This window comes from Sinocyclocheilus anshuiensis, unplaced genomic scaffold (assembly GCF_001515605.1).
Source record: "Sinocyclocheilus anshuiensis isolate Anshui unplaced genomic scaffold, SAMN03320099.WGS_v1.1 scaffold106, whole genome shotgun sequence".
In the NCBI taxonomy this organism is placed as follows: domain Eukaryota; kingdom Metazoa; phylum Chordata; class Actinopteri; order Cypriniformes; family Cyprinidae; genus Sinocyclocheilus; species Sinocyclocheilus anshuiensis.
The window spans coordinates 964,317-985,726 of NW_015542347.1; the positions used below are offsets into that span (position 1 = coordinate 964,317).

The following is a 21,410-nucleotide window of genomic DNA, read 5'->3' on the forward strand; positions in this document are numbered from 1 at the left end:
GGTCTATAGTCAATTCAAGTCACATTTATTTATTCAATCCAGTTATTTATTCAATTCAATTATTCAATTCTGCTATTTCAATTCAGTTCTATTGCTGTGTCAATGCAGCATTTCATCAATTTTGAAACACGTACAGTTCAAATATAAGCAGTTTTACAGAAGGCAATAGTGGCATTATTCAGTTCAATTCAGTTCACTGTTGAGTAACAGTGCCAATGTGGCAAATTTAGAGTCATTATCTGGCTCAATTCAGTTCAAATTTTGTTCTCATCTGATAGTGTTAGTGCAGTAAAATCGGTAATATTACTGAATATTAATTGCCTTTTAAACCCCAAATGAGCAAGCCAGAGGCCACAGTGGCAAATACACTCTAAAAAATGCTGGGTTAAATATAACCCAGCGCTGGGTTAAAAAGGGACAAACCCAGCTATTGGGTTGTCTTGAACCCAACAAAAATTTCAAAACTAAATAAATTATAAATAGCACACTTAAAACTAAACTCATTGTTTTTAAAAGCTAAAATGTATGCATAAATTCACAACATTATAAAGTACTTACTTAAAGTGAGACATAAGATTTATGAAGTACAGCATGTAAAATACATATTCATATGTTAGATGATGACAAATCTGAATGTTAAAATCTAAGAAATTAGCTTGCAATATTAAAAAATATCCAATATGAGTCAATAATGATCAATTCAAAAGCAAATAGACAATTTGGCGGCTGTGAGCATGAAGCCACATGTACACTTCATCTTTAAGATACTTGCTCTAAGACAATGTTTGACTCTCTTCTCACGTTAAGCTAGGAAATGAGCTAAAGCAGATTCAGATGTCAGTGGATCACTGAAGATGATCCTATATGTATCAGCTCATATAATTCACCGGCCTTCTTATCGTTCCAGGAGAATGCGTTTCATCTACTCCGTCAGAGAGAGAGTGAAGGGGAGAGAAAGAGAGAGTGTTTGTCCTCAGATAGGGTGAGAGGATTATCTATGAATTCAATCCCTGCTTGATATTGCCATCCTTGTCCATCTCTCTCTCGTGTGCGCCTTCTCTCTGCATCTCACCCCTCTCAGAAATACATGTTTTTATTATCTGAAGATGTTAGTCCGAGATAAGATGCTCCCTACGCAGACACCTTTCCTGCAATCACAAAGCTATTCTGCTTTTCTATTTAACAGAATAAGCATTCACAGTGTCACTGGGTTACTTGGCAGGAAATCGCAAGCGATTTGAAATTTTACTAATGCGCGACAATAAAAAGGATGACCGCATTAGACGAAGCGTCGAGAAATAATTTGCGGTTGTTTTAAAGTAGCGTCTCCATGCTGCCTCTGCATACAGAAGAATCATTTGCAAATCTCTTGACAAATTCTGAAGATGAAAGGCTGAAATGTCCTGAAGTCTCAGAGCTTTTACCGCTCACAATAGCCACATGGTGAGGCATTGAGGAGCTAAAATCGTTGCCCTTAACATTTTGGGTCGCTGATATTATCAACTGGCACTTGACTTTTGCAGAAGGACAAAGAAACGCCGGCCACAAAGAGGCGATTTCTGTGATTAGTGATAAAAAAGGGTGACTTTCAGTCCAGGGGACATAGTATCAATCTCAGCCAATTTTAGACCACCAACATGAAATATGATTTCATAAGACAAATGCGGTGTCATTCTTAATGTGCTTAACCTTTACTGTCAATGAAAAAGTATTGATCGCTCCGTGGTATTTTCTCATCATTTGATTTCAGAGAGCCTGGTAATATATGATGGTGTGATAAGATGAAAGATGAATGGCAGCTGAATGCTCTCACTTTAACAAAGCTGAATGGCCCCCGCTGAGAGATGGGGGGTGCAGACAGAGGAGATAGGAAACAGTAGGAGAATATGGGCTGAAATTCGTTAGACATGGTTACTTCCTTAGTTCCTTCTGCTACTTCTTTAGTTCACCCAAAATTTTAGATGCTATCGTCATTTACTCATCCTTGTGTCATTCCAAACCTTCCTTTTCCGCAAAATAAAAAGGAAAGAATGCTCTGGCAATGCTTCATAAGCTTCATAAGTGTGCTAAAGGATTGATTTATTGAGTCAAAGAGTCAAACTCGAGAACAGGATCAGTCTGATTCTGTTGATTAACTAACTGATTTGTTTGAAATGTTCGTGATTCACTACATTCACTATGATGCTCTCTCTCTCTCTCTCTCTCTCTATATACGTATATATATCTATATATCTGTCTGTCTGTCTGTCTGTCTATCTATCTAAAGAAATTAATACTTTAATTCTGCAAGGATGCATTTTAAATTGATAAAAAGTGACAGTAAAAACATTTAGCTGTAATGTTACAAATAATATCTATTTCAAATAAATACTGTACTTTTGAACTTTCCATTTGTTAAAGAATCCTGAAAAAAAAACTGTCATGGTTTCTACAAAAATTAAAGCACAACTGCTTTTAACATTGATAATAATGTTTCTTGTGCACCAAATCAGCATATTAGAATGATTTCTGAAGGATCATGTGACACTGAAGTAATTCAGATTTGCCGTCACAGAAATACATTTTATAAATGTTAAAATGTTTAAAATATATGTATACTTTAATAGAAATAGTTGTTTTAAACTGTAATAATATTTCTCAATAATACTCTTTTTACTGTGCATAAGAGACTTAATTGGTCAAAAATTTGGTTAAATTAATTTGGTAAACAGTGACCAATGTATTATTTAGAATTTCTCTGTTCATGTTATACAGAAGAAAGTAAGTCATACAGATTTAGAATGCTGTTAGGGTGAATAAATGATGACAGAATTTTAATTACAGGGTGAGCTATCCCTTTAAAGCACAGTGGCATCAAAAATATCATCACCGAACACCTGTGAACTCTTGTTCTGACAGCATCTTTTGGGATTATACGCTTCGTGATTCATAGCAAAAGCAAACTCAGAACTTGTCAAAAAAGAATAGCAATTTGATTTCAGAAATAACCTGCTGTCTATATCACTGTTGACTGCCATTAGGATATGCTGTCTTTTTTACTCTTTTTGTCTGCTGTCACCGCACCTGTTCTCCTCTGTCTGCTCGGAGCGCTGTTTCCATTACTGCCTCATTGTGATGAGTAATTGGGGAGTCTGTGTGCAGTCCTGCGTGAGCTCTTGATCTACTTAAAGAACCTAATAAGCCTGTATTCTGCAGCCCTGCAACCAAATAAGCACTGCATTCACCCGGCTTATTAGGAGGTTAGCTTGATTTATTCACCTGTGCGTTTGTGTGTGCTGGCGTGTATGTTTTTGACAATGGCAAATCGCTACAATGAGGAGAAATCAACCACAGGGGTTAAAGTAAAACTCTATATCTATCTATCTATCTATCTATCTATCTATCTATCTATCTATCTATCTATCTGTCTATCTGTCTATCTGTCTGTCTGTCTGTCAATCATCTGTCTATTTGTCTAGCTCTAGCGATCTGTTTATCTGTTTGACTAGGTAGTTTTTATCCAAAGTGAGGGAAAAAAGCATATTGTCATTAAGCATAAAGGAGCCATACATTTTAGTGGTTATCTTTTTATTAAAAAAGGGGGGGTTGGGGGGGAGTGGACTCATTAGCTGCATTTTTCCTTTTATGATTTTCTTAGCTGCATTTTTCTTTTTATGTTTTTCCCCTTTTTTCTCTTTTTTTGAATAACAAAATATATTTTTTTTAACAATGAAACCACATATGTTCATTTATTTTAGCTGTTTAGGTTATTTTCCTTATTGTAAAAAAAAAAAAGTGAATTGTCTTATTTACTTGGCTTGTACATTGCAGTTTGTTGAATGAATGAATGAATGAACGCCTTTTAAAATAAAAGTGATTTATATAATGATATATATTATAATAGTTTTCCATGGTTATCTATTAATCCTTATCCATTTCGTTCATCCATGAAGCACCTTTATTCTTTATTTTTAATCCATAGTGCTCAAAAGATTGATGCACTGTATTTCAGTTCTTGTTTAACTTAAGAATAATTTATTATATTATGTATAAATGTACCTGTTTAATTTAAAGCTGTCACCTCATTTAAGATCTTTATGAAAAATGCCTCTGACTTACTGTAATCAATCGACTGAATCATTGGTTTTTAATTTTGTGTTCACTTCCTCAGCTCAACCCTCTGGCCAGTCAGGCAGCGGTTGCCGCAGCAGCAGCAGCAGCAGCAGCAATGGGTTCAATTGCCGGGTCACAGGTGTTTGGTAATGCTCTCTCCAGCCTACAGGGGGTCACTGGACAACTGGTCACCAATGCACAAGGACAGGTACCTACATACAGTACACACACGCAGCACATTTAAAAGATGTGCACATATGAAATGCACATGTAAGCTGAAGTCTGCCGCACATTAATCACAGGACTGCCAAGTCGAAGGACAAGTAAACATTCTTCTGAAATGGTCTGAACATGATTTCCTTTATTAGTATAATGTAACCCAGATACCCAAATCCAGTATTCAGTACTGACCTTCGTGCCCCGTCTTTAGCCCCGATAGAGCGAGCCCGAGAGGGGCGTTGTGTTTAGATTGGACAGCAGCGTGGGAGTGCAGGGGATAAAATGCTGACCTTGTCATATTTACGGGGCCGGCTGCAGAATTGTTCCATCAGTATCCAGAGGCTTGAACGATGAGGCTTGTCAGACCAGGGCCTTATCTAATGAATCATCTTATCGCAGGTGCGCACCACTCCCATATTAAAGGAAAGATTATATAGCCAATGTGCCCTTTCACGCTACAGACGGCATTATTTACGTTAACCCTCGTCTCATTCCCCTCCTCGCATTGACACTTTCTCTTCTGTAATACGACAGAAAGCATTGTTTGAGAAATTGCACGCTGGCGGCCTCATGGATGCTTTTAACAGTTTTGGCTGTAAATGTAATCAAAAATGTCTAATGATGTTTTATATGTTAAAGGAACCTTATAATCGTGCACAGTGAGGGCAGTAAAATAAATCGGCTTATCAACTTTCAAAAGGGAGGAGAAAATGGTCTCCATAACTTTTGTTGTTGACGTCAAAGGCAGTGCGTCAAAACCAACTCATCTATAATCTAGTAGAAACTGGCAGATGCAAATAAAGCAGATGCATCTGTATATATACATTTATTACACAAAAATATATCTAATAAACATATAATACTGTTCAGTTTGTGGTCAGATATTTTTTAAATAAATTCTTAAATTACTTTTATTCAGCAAGGATGCATTAAAGTAATTTATTTTTTTAATTGGGCCTTAGTTAACATTAACTAACAATAAACTTTTTTTTTCTCTATTTTAACATAACTTAAAATAAAATTAATTCCTGTGGTTGCAAAGCTGAATCTTCAGAGTCACTTGACATAATCCTCCAGAAATCATTCAAATATTTAGATTTATTGTCACTGTTGGAAAGAGTTGTGCTGCCTTTTTTTTGGAACATTTAAAAAGTTGAAAAGAACAGAATTTATTCAAAATAGAAAGCTTTTGTGACAGTATAAGTCTTTGCTATCATTTTTTAACAATTTAACATCCTTGCTGAATAGAAGTATTAATGACGTTCCAAAAAAAAAGTACAGATAAAAGCCATATATATAACTTTAATTTGACATTTCTTTTTTTGGTACATTCTTTTTTCTTTTTCCGTTTTGGTACTACTTTTTCCCCCACCTATTTACTTTTATTTTTTTAATTTTTATTAAATTATTATATTATTTTTGTGAATGTTGAGCTTTTAACCAAAGACAGATTTCTATCACTACATGATAGACAATAAAATTATTTGAATCTTGAATTAAGAACTACTGTTTTCAGGTATAACCTTTTAATTAATATTTTTATGTTTTATGTACAATTGAATTGAGATTCATGCACAGTTCTTGTCTATATGAAAAATAAATTATATTCCCTACTTGTTCGGTGTATGATAAATTGTCACTCATATGAGAAGATGCCAAGTGTGTGCAGACGTTACCTAACGAACTGGTATGGCCTTGTCTATACTGAGGTGCCTGCAGGGCTTGGCTGGACGTATCGGCATGGCGATGCCGTTGATGGGATGCTGTGTGTTTGTAGTGTCGTGGCGGCCGACACTGGCTGACATAATCAGGTCACTGAGACGGTCAAAGCCCAGGGCTACAGGCTCTGCTCTCGACCTTATTACTGACGCACATTATTCAGTTTGAGCCTGCTAAAACACCCACCACCCTTTTGAGCCTCATTCCCCGTCCTTCTTTTGCTTTTAACATTAAAATGATACTAATACAGGCCCCAGACGTGGCCAGGGGAACAGCAGATGCTGCCACAGAACAAAAAAAAAAAAAAGGAAAAGGTTGGAGTAAAGGGATGAGGCAATGTGTTACTTTGGACTGAAGCACTCTTTGTTTGGTTAGGGTGTTGATTTAGCTCTTAGGCATTAATGTTGGCCAGATATTAGATTACTAAAATAACACAAATGTGGCTGTGTTGCTTGAAGCTCAGTCTATAAGTAGCAGAGTTTTCCCTCAGCTGCCACACAGCTGAATATTGTCTCATTTGGGATGAGAGATTGCAACAGTGTATTAGAAAAGGATGCATGTTGTGTTTGTGGAGGATTGAGTGTTAGTCGACATTTGAAAAAGGAAGTAAATAGTGAATGTTGCTGCATTTGAGCAGGCCTGCTGTGATTTTTAATCGCTATTAATGTTATTTGATCTAACTGGAATAAATGTGCAGTTTCAATTTCAGTCACAATTTGCCATTCAAATAAGGAAAATGTGAGAATGTTAACAAATACAAATCAAGGATTACATGCATAATGGTAAAAAAAACAAAAAAACACATTCTTGGTCATTAGAGTTTCATACATGGTAAATGTAGTCATAGGATGAGAAGTCACTTTATTTCTGTGGAAAGAGAAAATATGTGGAAAAATATACGCAAAAACTACTAAGGTACACAAAGACAGACAAATGTCTTCCTTCATGTGAAATGAAGGCCTGTAGGTTTTATCAGACTGCATATATTATTATATTATATTATATTATATACATTTATTTTAAATTTTATATTATAATATTTACATATATACAAGATTAAAGTTGGAAAAACAGATAAATATTTTTATTTAAAAAATATAATTTTCACAACCTTAACATATCAGCCTATTTATGTTTCTGAGTAAAATATAAAAATAATGTATTATGTTTACACTGTAAGTGACGTGCAAAACAGACAATTAAAACATTAATCGCATATGTTTGTTTGAAAATTTATCGTCAGCTCAGAATTTATGATTGTGACAGGCCATTATCTGAAAATAACACGCATTCAAATGAAGTTTATTACTTGGATATAACTTAGCCTGATATGTTTATCTGTAAAATGTATAATTTTACAAATAATTATGTTTAAAAATGTCTTATGGAGAGAGAGAGAGGGGCAAAGTTAACATTTCTCATTGCAAAACCGAAAAATGTAAGGACTTAACCATTATAAAAGGGGGGACTGTGAAAACATTTCATTTTTTAGCCTATTGTATTTTCGCAGATGGGACGGGGTCTGAATAAAGCAAACATTACAGCAGTATTTGCTAAAACGGTCCTCTTCCATCCATTCTCATGTCTAGTCATTCATCTTTTTTTTTTTTTGTTCTTAGGATCAAATGAGCGGGAAGATCAAAGTTTTTCACCACAATGACCTTAGCAGTCTCTTCTGGGCCTGAATGATAGCAGGGGCAAGATTCCCAGCTCTTTTAAAACTGTTTGGCTTTAAACATCTCCCTCCTCTGAATTTTCAACTTTTCCTCCATCTCCTTCTTTCTAAATTTACGACTAAGAATCCATTGGGAAATAGTGAAAGAAAGAGAGAGAGAAATAAAAATAAATAATGTTCATTTAAAATGTGTAAGTCTTTTCCAATTGTAATAATACTTATTTTTACATTTAAATTAATTATATCATATTAATTAAATTTAATACTAATTAACATATTGTATTTGCTGTGTAATTGTCTGTTCTTTTGTTTTATAATTGGAATATTTTAACATTCAATATGGGCGCATGATATAATGTGTTATTGTTTTAGCATAAACTTTCTTGCCATTAAAGTCCACAATTCATGTTAATAGTTTTTTTTCTTTATCTTTATATATAAAGGAAACCATTTCTTATTATTTAACCAAAGCAATTGAAAACTTTGACCAAGACTGCATCAGAAAATGCAGTGTTTGACCGTTTCTGATCTGTGTTTCTTTCACAGCGACGGGTGTTAGAAGTTTGGAATTCTCTCTCAATATGTGTCCCCATCCTATTCCCCTCCAAACAGCGGGCAGTAGGGCAGAAAATGGGCAGGGATATTGCCTGGCGGCCATGGCTAACGCTGAAGATTGGCCTGGCTGCAGGAAGAGATGACATTCCCTGGGAATCACTGCCAGTATAATCTTAATGAGTTCTGCTCAAAGAGGAGAAACAGAGAGAGAGAGAGGGAGAAAAGGAGGAAAGGAGATGAACGCTCACCACAGTGTAAAACACATATAAAGTGTGGAAGAACAAAAGCAAGTCTTATATAGTATAAGAACAAGAAAAAACAGTTATTGACAAACGTATGACACAATATATGGACCCTTTAGAATTTACTTCATAGTAATTCTTTTATCTCCTGCCATTTGAGGCAGGTGTTCCTCATGCGGACAAAATACATGATCAGATTTATAAGCGTAGCACAGGCTCATGCTGGATTGGTTGACAATGTTTCAGGAGATTGTTTACATCAAACACCCAACGTGATCGAGTCACCGGCAAAGTCCACATATGTTTCCCACAGTTTTACCAAATCAGATGGATTTTTATTTGCTACTTATACAGATTTATGAGGAACATGTCAACTCTAACATGTCAGATGTTGATGGAAACCATTTTAAACTTAATTTGTCATTCTGCATTTTTATTTTATAGCTTAGCGGCTTTATTTTGGACAAACATCATACACTGAAATTTCAACTCACATCAATTAAAAAATGTAAAGGGTTAGTTTACCCAAAAATTACAATTCTGTCATCCCACATATCGTTCCAAATCTGTACGACTTACTTTCTTCTGTGGAATATAAGGGAAGAAATTTTGAAAAATGACTGTTATTGGGATCTGAAACAACACTGGATAAAATGATCTTCTTTCATGTTCCACAGAAGAAAGCAAGGCATTCCAATTTGGAACTACATGAGGAATAACTGAATTTTCAGTTTTGGGTGAACTATCCTTTAAAGTTTAGTTTCTTCCCTGAAATCATTTTTAATCGTAATTTAGCCTCTATATGAAGTAGATTTAAAATGTTCAGTGTTAATCACGAAGTTGATATTACTACTCTTGGCATATCCCTATTAAAATGATCTGTACAGACCAAGGAGCCAATAAATAAAAATATTCAACTAGACACACGTACATGTAGCAAACAATAAAACAACAACAGTAATCTGCATAATTTAGTTTTGGCATGTCTTGTGCTGGAAAGTACAGCAAGAGTACACAAAGTGCAGGCCTAACAGCATAATTGATTAAACTAGTGAAAGAAATCAAATTGAAACTCTGAAACCTCATAAAATCATATAGAAATGGCAGAAATGATTGACAGTGTTTTTTACAGTGCAGTTTTGGTTTGCGGTTAATGCAGTTGCAGGTGTAAAAACAAGTCTTGTATCCCACAGTAAGCTGTGAACGGGGCTATTATTCAGAGCAGCCCGGGACAGTATGTAGCTGTCAGCTCGTGTGCTGTATTATTGCTTGTGTTAGAGCAGCCACTTAGTCCAATGAGAGTGAATAATTGAGCGGAACAAGCCCTGAGACAAGACAGCATGCAAATGCCATGTCGGGGGACACGAGCGCCACACCGCACAATAAAATATGTTAAGTGGCAGGAGAGAGGGCCGCGGAGGATTGAGAGAGCGATAAAGAGCGACGGAAGGAGGGAGGGAGAGAGAGATAAATTATCTGACGCTTAATGCGAAGCAACGCAACCAAATGAGCCGTGCTGAGGGTGAATTACACATAGTCAGCCCTCCTTTTTTCCACCGCTCCATCGTCATTATGTCAAAGAGAGGAGGGAACAGGCTGAGGAGAGGAACGGTCAGAGATTATACAGATGCAGAGCTTGTTAGCGCAGCTGGGGGTCCGCTGGCAGGCGAGGGTAAATTATACGCAATAGATCAATGGTGCTTTTTCAGTCTAGGTGGTATATCAGACATGTGCACACATATATACACACACACACTGAGGAACAGTGCTTTTTAATGCTTTCCGTTCCTCTCGGTTTTATTTTGGGGGGTTTTGCACTTTTGTTTCTTGGCAAAGTGTGTGCTAGACTTGAACTTGCACCTCTAGCATGAGCACCACAGTTCAGTGTGTCTGCACATTGGTACAGCTCATGTCCATACCTCTAGGCCAAGGGTCTTGAACCTTTAAAAATTAATCACTGTGTTTTAAAGCATATTAATGTATTTACATACTTTATGATTCTTCATTGCAGAGCAGAGTAATTGTGTATTATATGTGACCCTGGACCACAAAACCAGTCTTAAGTAGCATGGGTATATTTGTAGCAATGGCCAACAATACATTGTATGGGTCAAAATTATAGATTTTTTTTTATGCCAAAAATCATTAGGATATTAAGTAAAGATCATGTTCCATGAAGATATTTTGTAAATTTCCTACCATAAATATATCAAAACTTAATTTTTGATTAAAAATATGTATCACTAAGAACTTCATTTGGACAACTTTAAAGGCAATTTTCTCAATATTTAGATTTGGTTTTTTTTGCACCTTCAGATTCCAGATTTTCAAATAGCTGTATCTCAGCCAAATATTGTCCTATCCTAATGAACCATACATCAATGGAAAGCTTATTTATTCAGCTTTCAGATGTATAAATCTCAATTTAAAGAAAAAAAAAACCTTGTGACTGGTTTTGTGGTCAAGGGTCACATATTTTAATTTGACTTAATTTTAATGGGATCTTAACTTTAGATTCACCCCCCTTTTAAAGAGGCTAGGCTAAGGATCCAGCTTTAACATTAACGTAAAACAACACTTACAACCTATTTTAAAGCTGTAAGATGACATAATATTAAAGATACAAGATATTCAGAGAGGATTTTTTTTTCTTAAAGGGGTCATATGATGCGATTTCAAGTTTTCCTTTCTCTTTGGAGTGTTACTTGAATTCATTGAATTGCAAAAATTGAGTCTTAATTGGTGAGCATAAAGTCCATTATGTAGCACTACTATCCTCCTGAAACATGATCACAAAGGCAAACAAACATTTCGATCTTGGAAGAATCTGCATCTTGGAAGAATGTATGCTTATACTGTAAATTTTTCATAAGAAGACCAGGAACATATACATTACCATTCAAAAGTTTGTGGTCAGTATTTTTGTTTTTAAAGAAATTAACACTTTTATTCAGGAAGGTTGCATTAATTTTTTTCAAAAGTGACTTTTACATCGTTATAAAAGATTTCAATACATTTCAAATAAACACTTTCTATTCCTTTTAACTTTCTATTCATCGAAGAATCCTGAAAAAAGTGTTTCCCCAAAAAAGAAAATTAAGCAGCAAAACTATTTTCAACCTTCATAATAAGAAACGTTTCTTGAGCAGCAAATCAACATATTACAATGATTTCTAAAGGATCATGCAACACTGAAGAAAATTAAGTTTTGCCATCACAGGAATAAATTACATATTTGTGATCAAATAAATGCAGCCTTGTTAACTTTTGAAAGGTAGTATAATTAGTGTCAATTTTGATGTCATGGTGACTAATATATGTATTATGAGTAAAAAAAAAATTTAAAAATGTTTTTTATTACGCACTGTTGGGTGACTCAAGCATTTTGATCACCTTCATTAATGCATTGCACACTGCTTGTGAGTGTAGTTGTGGTGCTCTGGATGAAAGAGGTAAGATGAAAGTCTTACGTCTTGCAATTCCACTGATTTAAACCGTTGTTGTGTGTCAGGAGGCGGCGTTGGGTCCTTTTCTCCAGCGCAGTTGTTCTACATGGCTCATTGAAGCCGTGGCCTTGAGAGGTAAAACACTGCAGCTACAAAGGGTTATGGCCTTTGATCTGTGACAACTGGAGAAAGGGGGGTGTGAAGACCAGAGAAAAGGACTGTGGGAGGAGGGCATCCCTTATGGATACTTGGACCAGAATTATAATAGTGTGTGTGTGTGTGTGTGTGTGTGTGTTTTATTGGGGGGACGAGTGGTTAAGAGGCTATGTTATTAACTCGACCCTTCTCTGCATTTTACACACACACACATAGATTTTTCCTCTGGTCTTATGATAGATAATACAGTCAGTGGTGTGCACCAGCACACATAAAGGTACTCAGAGCCTGACCTTTAGAGAGGAGCAGAGAGCACATTTTGTGTGGGGGGCTTTCATGTGCCCATACTTGTGTCTGTGTGTACACTGTGTACGTTCATCTGGGTTTGTGGTTCAGTGCAAGTGGTAATGTATGAGTGTGTGTATGTCTTTCAAGCCTCTGTCAAAAATAAAAAGGTTATACAGTCTATTTTCTCCACCCCGTACTAAGTAGCCCTCTATTCGGTAAAATCGGAGAACTTTGATGCTCTGACACTGATGAGGTCCTCAGAGTATATGAAGTGCTCTAGCTTGATGTCTTTGTTGTGTTTATCAGGTCCAAAGATTAGAAGTGATCATGATCTTTGTCATGTCCAACTGAATAACACTGTACCATACAGAGCCAGTAATAAAGTGTATTTTTGCACAAACATAAATCAACATGCATGCATGAGGAGATATGTGCTTGTGTAAAATGCTGTGTATATAAATATTAATATATTAATTATATGACATTCAAAAGTTGTTGTTGTTGTTTTTGCATACTGTACTTGATTAAAAGTGATAGTGAAGACATTTATAATGTTACAAAAGATTTTTTATTTTAAAAAAGAATAAAAAAATCATCACGCTTTTCACAAAAATATTAAATTAATTAATGAATTAATACCTTTGTTATTTGTCCAACAGTACAAACAAAAATTTTCAAGTCTCTCATTCTAAAAAAATTGCACAAATCCCGTAAAACACATTTGAACAAAGTGCAAATACTAACTACTAAACCATGTAAATATTTAGCAAATGTAAAAAAAAAAGGCATGTTTCTTAAGCACCAAGTCTGCATATTATATTTCTAAAGGATTTGTAACACTGAAAACAGGCAACATGCCTGCTGAAAATTCAGCTTTGTCATCACAGGAATAAATTGTATTTTAAAATAAATTAAAATAGAAAGCAGTTATATAAAATTTCATAATATTACAATTTTTATTGTATTTATAATCAAATAAATGCAGCCCTGGTGAGCATAAGAGACTATCAAAAACATAAAAAAATCTTACCAATAGAGTAGATTAAATATTGTTGATTACTGTGAGAATAACCTGAATTGTATTTCTCTTTCCCTTCCTTCTTTATAGATCATTGGTACGATCCCTCTGATGCCAAACTCTGTAGGACCTTCAAGCCAATCAGGGGGTGGCACTCCCTCACTGCAGGTCCAGCCAATCACACCGCAGCTGCTGACCAATGCACAGGGTCAGATTATAGCCACTGTGATTGGCAACCAGATCCTGCCAGTGATCAACACCCAGGGAATCACACTGTCACCCATTAAACCTGGACAGCAGGTATGCGGTGACTGTTTAAAAGAATGATTTTATGGCGTGTTGATTTACATTTTATATGAAGTACCTGAAAACATAATATCAAATATAAATTTTCAATGTAAGAAACATTTAAAGTGCTGAATATGACTCTGATGTGCTGACATTTTGTGAAATATGCATGATATATCCTAACAATCCCAAAGTAACCTATAATATACAACATCATAAAGCCAAAAACATGTGTAAGCCAGATACTGTATGCCAAGAAAACCCAATCATACAGCCCTTGCACAGTAACACTGCATTTAAAGGCCTTGCACCTATAATAATGCATAACAATAATCAAACTTTCATATAAATCATCCCTAAATAACAATGATCAACCTCTGATATCAAATAATAATCAAAAAGGTAGGAAGACAACACATTTAAAGAGCCTAACAACAGTGCAAAACACAGCAGACTATACAGGCATGCATATTATTCGCCGACTCACCCTATAATCTACAGCGGTCGACAATAAAAGCATCTATAGGTCAACCTCATTTCTGTTGGATGCAACTGTCATATTTACTGGAACCTTTGATCACAGACGTAAACGCAGTAATGCATTTGTAATAATGTTTATGGATTTGTCTGCGTTTCAATTGACTCCCAAACATTTCATGCAGCGATAATTTATGGCTGTCAAACACGGTGGCAGCAGAGAGATCCACTGAAGCTCGGTAATTCTCACAGACCTGTCGACAGTTCTGACAGTGTGTGCAACACTACTGACATCTCTCAGCATCCAAAGAAAAACACACTCACGCACAAACACAAACACACAGAGGAGAATTAATAGTGCAAGAGAACAGCAGAGAGAAGCCAACCCACTTTTAGACAGATGAGACGCTTGCTTTCTTGAAGAGTGGAGATGCACCATCTACAAGAGGCGCTCGATGGTGCATAAAACATGAAAATGTATGGTGCTGCAGTCATGCCACATTGCCCATAATAATGACTCACATTGTAGCCACATAATTTTGATTTCTGGGCTCAGTAAACGTGTGTGTTTTCCTTTTTGTGTTAAGGTTTCGGTGCTGAATAGCCAAACGCTGTCGTTCCGTTTATGTACTTTAAAGTATCTGACAGCCGTGTTCAATGGGAAATTGAATGCGACCTTTATAATCTCCACCTGTCCACATTTCTCATCTCTAATAAACAGGCTATGAATTTCTAATAAAAGACTCAACAGTGTTGCCTTGTAAACAACCACATGACTCCAAATCTGTTTTCTCTTGAAATAGCAATTAGCCTCTTTATTTTATTTTCTGTAGTTTCATGATCAAATTGCATTTGCAAAATTGTGATGCATTCTGTATAGTATGTCCACAAATGCTGAGAAAAATACTTTTTTTAGGTAATAGAATAGTCACAAGATGAAAACAATATGTGGTAACATGATTTAGTGTGAAAATATTACTTATTGACCTTTTCTGTGTAATTTATATCCAATTCTAGCTTGTTTGCAATGATAATGTCATCTTTAACCAAAAACAACCAAAAAAGTTTGCAACTCAAATAATACTTGAGTTTTAGCAGAATAATTCATGTGAGTGCTTTTGTAAAATTATAAGTTTCAAATTTATGCTTTTAAATCCTCTAAAAATGGACCCCATTCACTTCCATTGTAAGTGGCTCACCATAGCCTCAATTATTTTTCTTTTTTAAACAAAACAGGGCTGAGTCCAAATGAATAGTAATCAACATTGTGCAACAAATGCTTTTGATTGGGTTTAACCTTGTGCTTGAACCTTAAATAGTACTTTATTACCTTGATCTGATCTACCATGGTAATTCAGGTACGATATATATACTGGTAATATATTAATCATACTTTTTTGTCAGAGCTTAATCTATTTACATTGTGTTGTTGTTCACCTACTTAAGTGTGTATAACAGCTCATGTGTGTATTTCCACAGCTGTCGCAGGCCGGTCAGACTTCACAGGCTCCTCCTGTGTCTCAGCCGAGTCTGCTCCGTATGCCCCACAGCCAGAGCCCCCTCCGCCAGGCCTCTTCCTCCTCCACAACATCGTCATCCTCATCCTCGGCTCTTAGCGTCGGGCAGCTAGTCAGCAGTGAGTGTGCAGCATACCTCTACATGTTAGCTGGTGGATATATGTTTTTTAGATGAGTGTTAACTAAAATATTCTTCCTTTTCATTCTGTTTTTATCAGATTTTAGTTGATTCTGTCATCTAGCTGACCAAACTGTAGACCTAATGAATGGAAGGTTGTGTTTAGAACGGCTTTGGCCTCGACAAGCACCACATATAAATCACTCCCTCCAGCCTGTCAGAGCCACGGCGGCCCTTTTAAAAACTGTTTTACTTAGATATATTCTCATTTGTCATAGCCAATTGGCCTAAAACCATCTGCAATGGAGTTTTAAATTCAATAAACAGGAAGTTGCCATTGATCAACTTGCTGTGGATATAACCAATGGAGTGTTGTGTTTTCATTTTTTTTTTCCATTTTGTTTTGTTCAAAACATACACAATACCTTTAGCATTCTCTATTCATTTCATCAGTTTACCGCTGTGGCGCAGCTCTCCATGCCAGATTGTGTTTGTAGCGATGTCCTTGGCTAACGTTAATTCCCCAGAACATGCTTTGAATGGAGGGGGGAAAAAAGTCTGACTGACCCCACAGCCACCACATTCAGCTCGGATGGAAAAAATAGCTTATTTTCAAGGACCGTGCACGTTTTGCATTTGGCAAATCTTTTTATCGTATTTTATTTGATGTGGTGGAAATCATAATAACAGTATCAAATCACACTTTTGGGTTGAGACATGAAATCGGTCATGGTTGTCCTTTTGGGGTCAAATTCTTAAATCTAAGAACATTATTTAAAAGGAATTCATTTTTACAGTTCAGCAATGAACGCAACAACAAGGCAAAAGGCAATGTGCCCTGACAAGTTTGTCATAAATGATTATTATGTGGTCAAAATACAAAACTGCTGCATTTAACTCAGGGATTTTCAATATTGCACAGGAGCAAGTTCAGGTTTCAAAATCGGATTTGCATATGAAGAGTGACAGGGTGCTGGTTCAATAGAGTTTGACTTTAAATATGTCTGATGGATTCTTTTAATAATTCATTCATAATGACGCCCATGAATTATTTAGTCGGCCAAACTTTTCTTATTTAAGCAAGATGTAAGACCACCTGGCAGTGATGTATAATACCCAATCACGTTTTATTATCCTAAAATGCCGTCTTGAAACTACAGACCCTGAAGTGCATTTCTAAAGCTGCTAAATGAATCAAATTGAAATTGAATCTTTGCATACCTCTGTCTTTTATAGCAAAATTACCAATAATAAAGCCTAAAATGAATATTCATTGCTTTCATAAAGGCATTTTGAATGCAATTCACGGAAGGATTCATTTGAGAAGTGTAATTCCAGCTTGCCTAATAAGAACAGATTAATTTTAAATGTCACTGGCTTTTACACTTTTATGTAAGCCTGGAAATCAGAAACCATATCTTAAGAAAAATCATTTCTAAAGCTGCTAAATTAATCAAATTGAAATTGAATCTTTGCATACCTCTGTCTTTTATAGCAAAATTACCCATAATAAAGCCTAAAATGAATATTCATTGCTTTCATAAAGGCATTTTGAATGCAATTCACGGAAGGATTCATTTGAGAAGTGTAATTCCAGCTTGCCTAATAAGAACAGATTAATTTTAAATGTCACTGGCTTTTACACTTTTATGTAAGCCTGGAAATCAGAAACCATATCTTAAGAAAAATCTGTCAATGGTTGGAAAATAACACAGGAATAATAAATGAATGGAAGCTATTTTGAAGTCTTGGCATATTATACTTAAATTCAGGTATGCATTTACTCTCTGAAGACTCTCGAGATATTCCTGTTATATTAGATCATGCAAGATAATAACAAGAAGATGAAGACAAAGTCAAAACAAAAGCATAAATGCAGTATATTGAAAACGTAAACTGAAATGATTTCATAGAAATTGTCTGTTATTCAAGCATCTGCTTGAAATAGCTAGAAGGTCTTCAATGTCGATATAAAATACAGGCAAAATTGGAGTAACATTGCATTGTTTCAAGGTTATGAATTTGTGAATGGAGAGTTGCAGCTTTATTCTTTTCTCGTCTGTTTTACAGATCCTCAGACTGCCCCCAGTGAGGTGGATGGTGTGAACCTGGAGGAGATTCGAGAATTCGCCAAAGCGTTTAAAATTCGCCGGCTGTCTCTGGGTCTGACTCAAACTCAGGTGGGCCAGGCTCTCAGTGCAACTGAAGGACCTGCCTACAGCCAGTCTGCCATCTGCAGGTATGGAGGTCTAACAGCTATAACAATATTTATATAATAATTAAATTAAATAATATTTATATAATAATTTTTTTTAAACAAAAAAAAACAACAAAAAAAAGTCAAATGTATGTATATATATATATATATATATATATATATATATATATATATATATATATATATATATATATATATATATATATATATATATATATATATATATATATATATATATATATATATATATATATATATATATATATATATATATATATATATATATATATATATATATATATATATATATATATATATATATATATATATATATATATATATATATATATATATATATATATATATATATATATATATATATATATATATATATATATATATATATATATATATATATATATATATATATATATATATATATATATATATATATATATATATATATATATATATATATGTGTGTGTGTGTGTGCATGTTTATGTGGTTTATGAGGACACAAATTTGTATAATAACATGGGTATGACATAGCTATTACAACGAGAAGGTGCTTTATGAGGACATTTTCAGTGTGTAATTCAAAAGGCTTATAAATAATTCAGAATTAGTTTTTTTGAAAATCTAAAAATGCAGAAAGATTCCTGTGACGGGTAGGTTTAGGTGTAGGGTTGGTGTAGGGCAATCGAAAATACGGTCTGTACAGTATAAAAACCATTACGCCTATGGAGAGTCCCCATAAACCATAAAAACAAACCTGTGTGTGTGTGTATTTTTTTTTTGTGCAAACCATAACTTAATCAATATCATAATCAATAGATAGGTAGATAAATAGTAGTCTACTTTGCACATTAGTGTCACCCAGGTTTACATACAAGTAGTACCCTATTTATATTTAACTACAAATAATTAAGGTGTTAAACAGAGATGTTAACTGATGTGCAATTTATGTCAGACCCATCTGTTTTAGTCCTGTCTGTGCCTGTCTCCACTCATCTTTGCACTGTCTATATGAAAAGATTCAGTTACTAATGTAAAATGCATCAGCTGTGGTATTACAAGAAGCACTTAAACCACTTAATTTCTAAGGTCCAATGCCATGTATTCACATGACATTTAGCTGAAAGGAACCTGACAGGGCTTGACTTTTAATGAACGTGGTTTTCCACAGTGGAACGGCAAAACGGATTTGGGCATAAACTGGGACATTTTGTAACATTAGTAAATCAAATATTTAACATCATCATTATAGTGAAAATTCTGTTTTTCATTGAGGGGACTTTAGTAGTTCCTGCATACATCAGGAGAACATTTGCACCAAAAAGAGGACAAATGTGATGTCAGATTACAGTAAAGTTTCTGCGCTGGAAATAAATAAGGATAGGAATAAGAAACTAATTTCTAAATAATATATTTAGGTAGATTATTTATAAATAATGATAATAATAATAAAAGATTTTATGTGTTTAATTTTTTTTCTTGTTGATCTTGAGGATCTTGAGGGGTCAAGTAAATTGATAATATGTAAATGTTAAATTTTTAGTACTTGGAATTAGTAAAGAATTGAATATATGATTTAGTACAATTAATTGGAAATAAGTTAAAATAATGCATTTTTTAATTGTGAGATGCAGTATGCTCTGAGTATATCTTACATTTATGATCGTTCTCACAACATAAACAAGGGTTTTGTGCCTGTAATACTCTACAAAAGTAATACAAAGTGTACCGTATTCAAGGAAAGTGCAAAATAAGCAATATGAACAATACTCAAAATAATAAAAACACAACACGCATTAATTATACTTGATATAAAATTACTCAAACCTTGTTTGAATGAACTTGCCACACATCATCTCTGTGTGACACATTAAGGTTTATAGTTCAGAGTTTCCGGTTTCCTTTTCATTTTAATGCAGAGGGATTGCAAAAGGCTTATGGTTCGTCTGATGAGACACTTGTGTTTATCTGACATGCCGCCATCACACGCTTTTTAAAATTTTATCATATCAGCAACGAACGGCCGATAAAACCTGAAATTGCTCGGTGGAGGGAGAGTGAGGGAATTCCTTATGAAGCTTCAAACTAGTGCAGAAAGTCTTAAAAATCCTGTATGAAATATTTAGCCGCATGCATTATTTAGATATTTATAGCATACATTAAAAGCCATTAGTTTCCAAAATAAACAGGTGATGTGATGTTTTTCTCTATATGCGTCCTTTCATCTCGTCAGAAGGGAAGGGAGGATTTTTTTTCATTATTTGTTCATTTGTATGACATTGGACATGACAGTGTGCAGAGTGTTTTTGGCTTTAAAGGCAGACTTCACATGCTTTAGTTTAGTTTACATCAGCAGAGACAAGAGGGGAAAGAGGTGAACGCGTTTTCGCTTGTGAGTGTGTGAGCTCTTGGGGCTCTTGTAGTCTTTGCTCAGTCAAACTCGGCCTGACAGATGTCTCTATCTTGTCCGATCTCATAGTTCACAGTGGAAAAAAGCTTTATTGGTTCGTCTGAACAATCACAAAGGTGCATCGTCAAACTGATCAGAGACAGAGGTCATTATTAAAGCCCGGAGAATCCAGATGCCTTATGACTGATGTGAAGCATCTGACATTACTGCAATGAAATCAGAAAATACACATTTGACATACTAAATTTATTGAGAATAAGAATATAGTAAATACTGTAGATAAATATTCAAATCTTATTATTATTATAATCGTTTGTTTAAATCTGTTAAATACACCATACTCAGTGCGTCAAATTAAATTTTCCTCCTTTTACACGGAGTGGTTCACAGCCGTTCTTGGCACAAGCCCTCTTTTGCATGCACCGTTGCACACGGATGCTCATAAGATGTCATATCATCACATAATTGCGAGATGGGAATCGCTTTTCCACTTTTAAGCCGTGTGGATTTACAACATTAATCCACATTAAAACACTGGATTCACATCAATGATTCATCTTTCTCAGGCTGCAAAGCTGCCATCTATAATTTGCACAACAAATTGGGCAGAAGAGCTGCTTAACATGACTGTATATATATTTAATCAAACCTACTTTTCCCACTGCAGTTTGCTCGCTTCATTTCTATCTCAAGACTGCCCTCTTTATTCATCTAAAAAAAAAAAAATTATGTTCTTACCGGACGTCTTTTGAATGGGAAGAGCAGGGAAAATTGTATCATATACAGTATATTTAGTAAATGTTCCGATCAAACCTTTGAAATTTTGTCTCAAACATCCTTGACATAGTGTAGATGTTATTAACTGCATTACTTAAATTTATGATTTGAGTCTGGCATTTTGGAGTTGGAAAATATATATATAGATAATAAGACACACACACACACACACACACACA

The 21,410-nt window shown here is 34.9% G+C and overlaps 1 protein-coding gene across 3 annotated transcripts in view; it reads left to right on the forward strand.

Moving 5' to 3' along the window:
* Positions 1 to 21,410, forward strand: part of LOC107691427 (POU domain, class 6, transcription factor 2-like) — a 116,223-nt gene that overhangs the window by 89,785 nt on the left and 5,028 nt on the right. For all 3 annotated transcript variants that reach the window (XM_016490017.1, XM_016490018.1, XM_016490019.1), the window contains exons 6-9: positions 4,151 to 4,300; positions 13,501 to 13,710; positions 15,655 to 15,811; positions 17,881 to 18,049. In XM_016490017.1, coding sequence (XP_016345503.1) covers positions 4,151 to 4,300; positions 13,501 to 13,710; positions 15,655 to 15,811; positions 17,881 to 18,049 — 686 coding nt within the window. The remainder of the gene's footprint in view (positions 1 to 4,150; positions 4,301 to 13,500; positions 13,711 to 15,654; positions 15,812 to 17,880; positions 18,050 to 21,410) is intronic.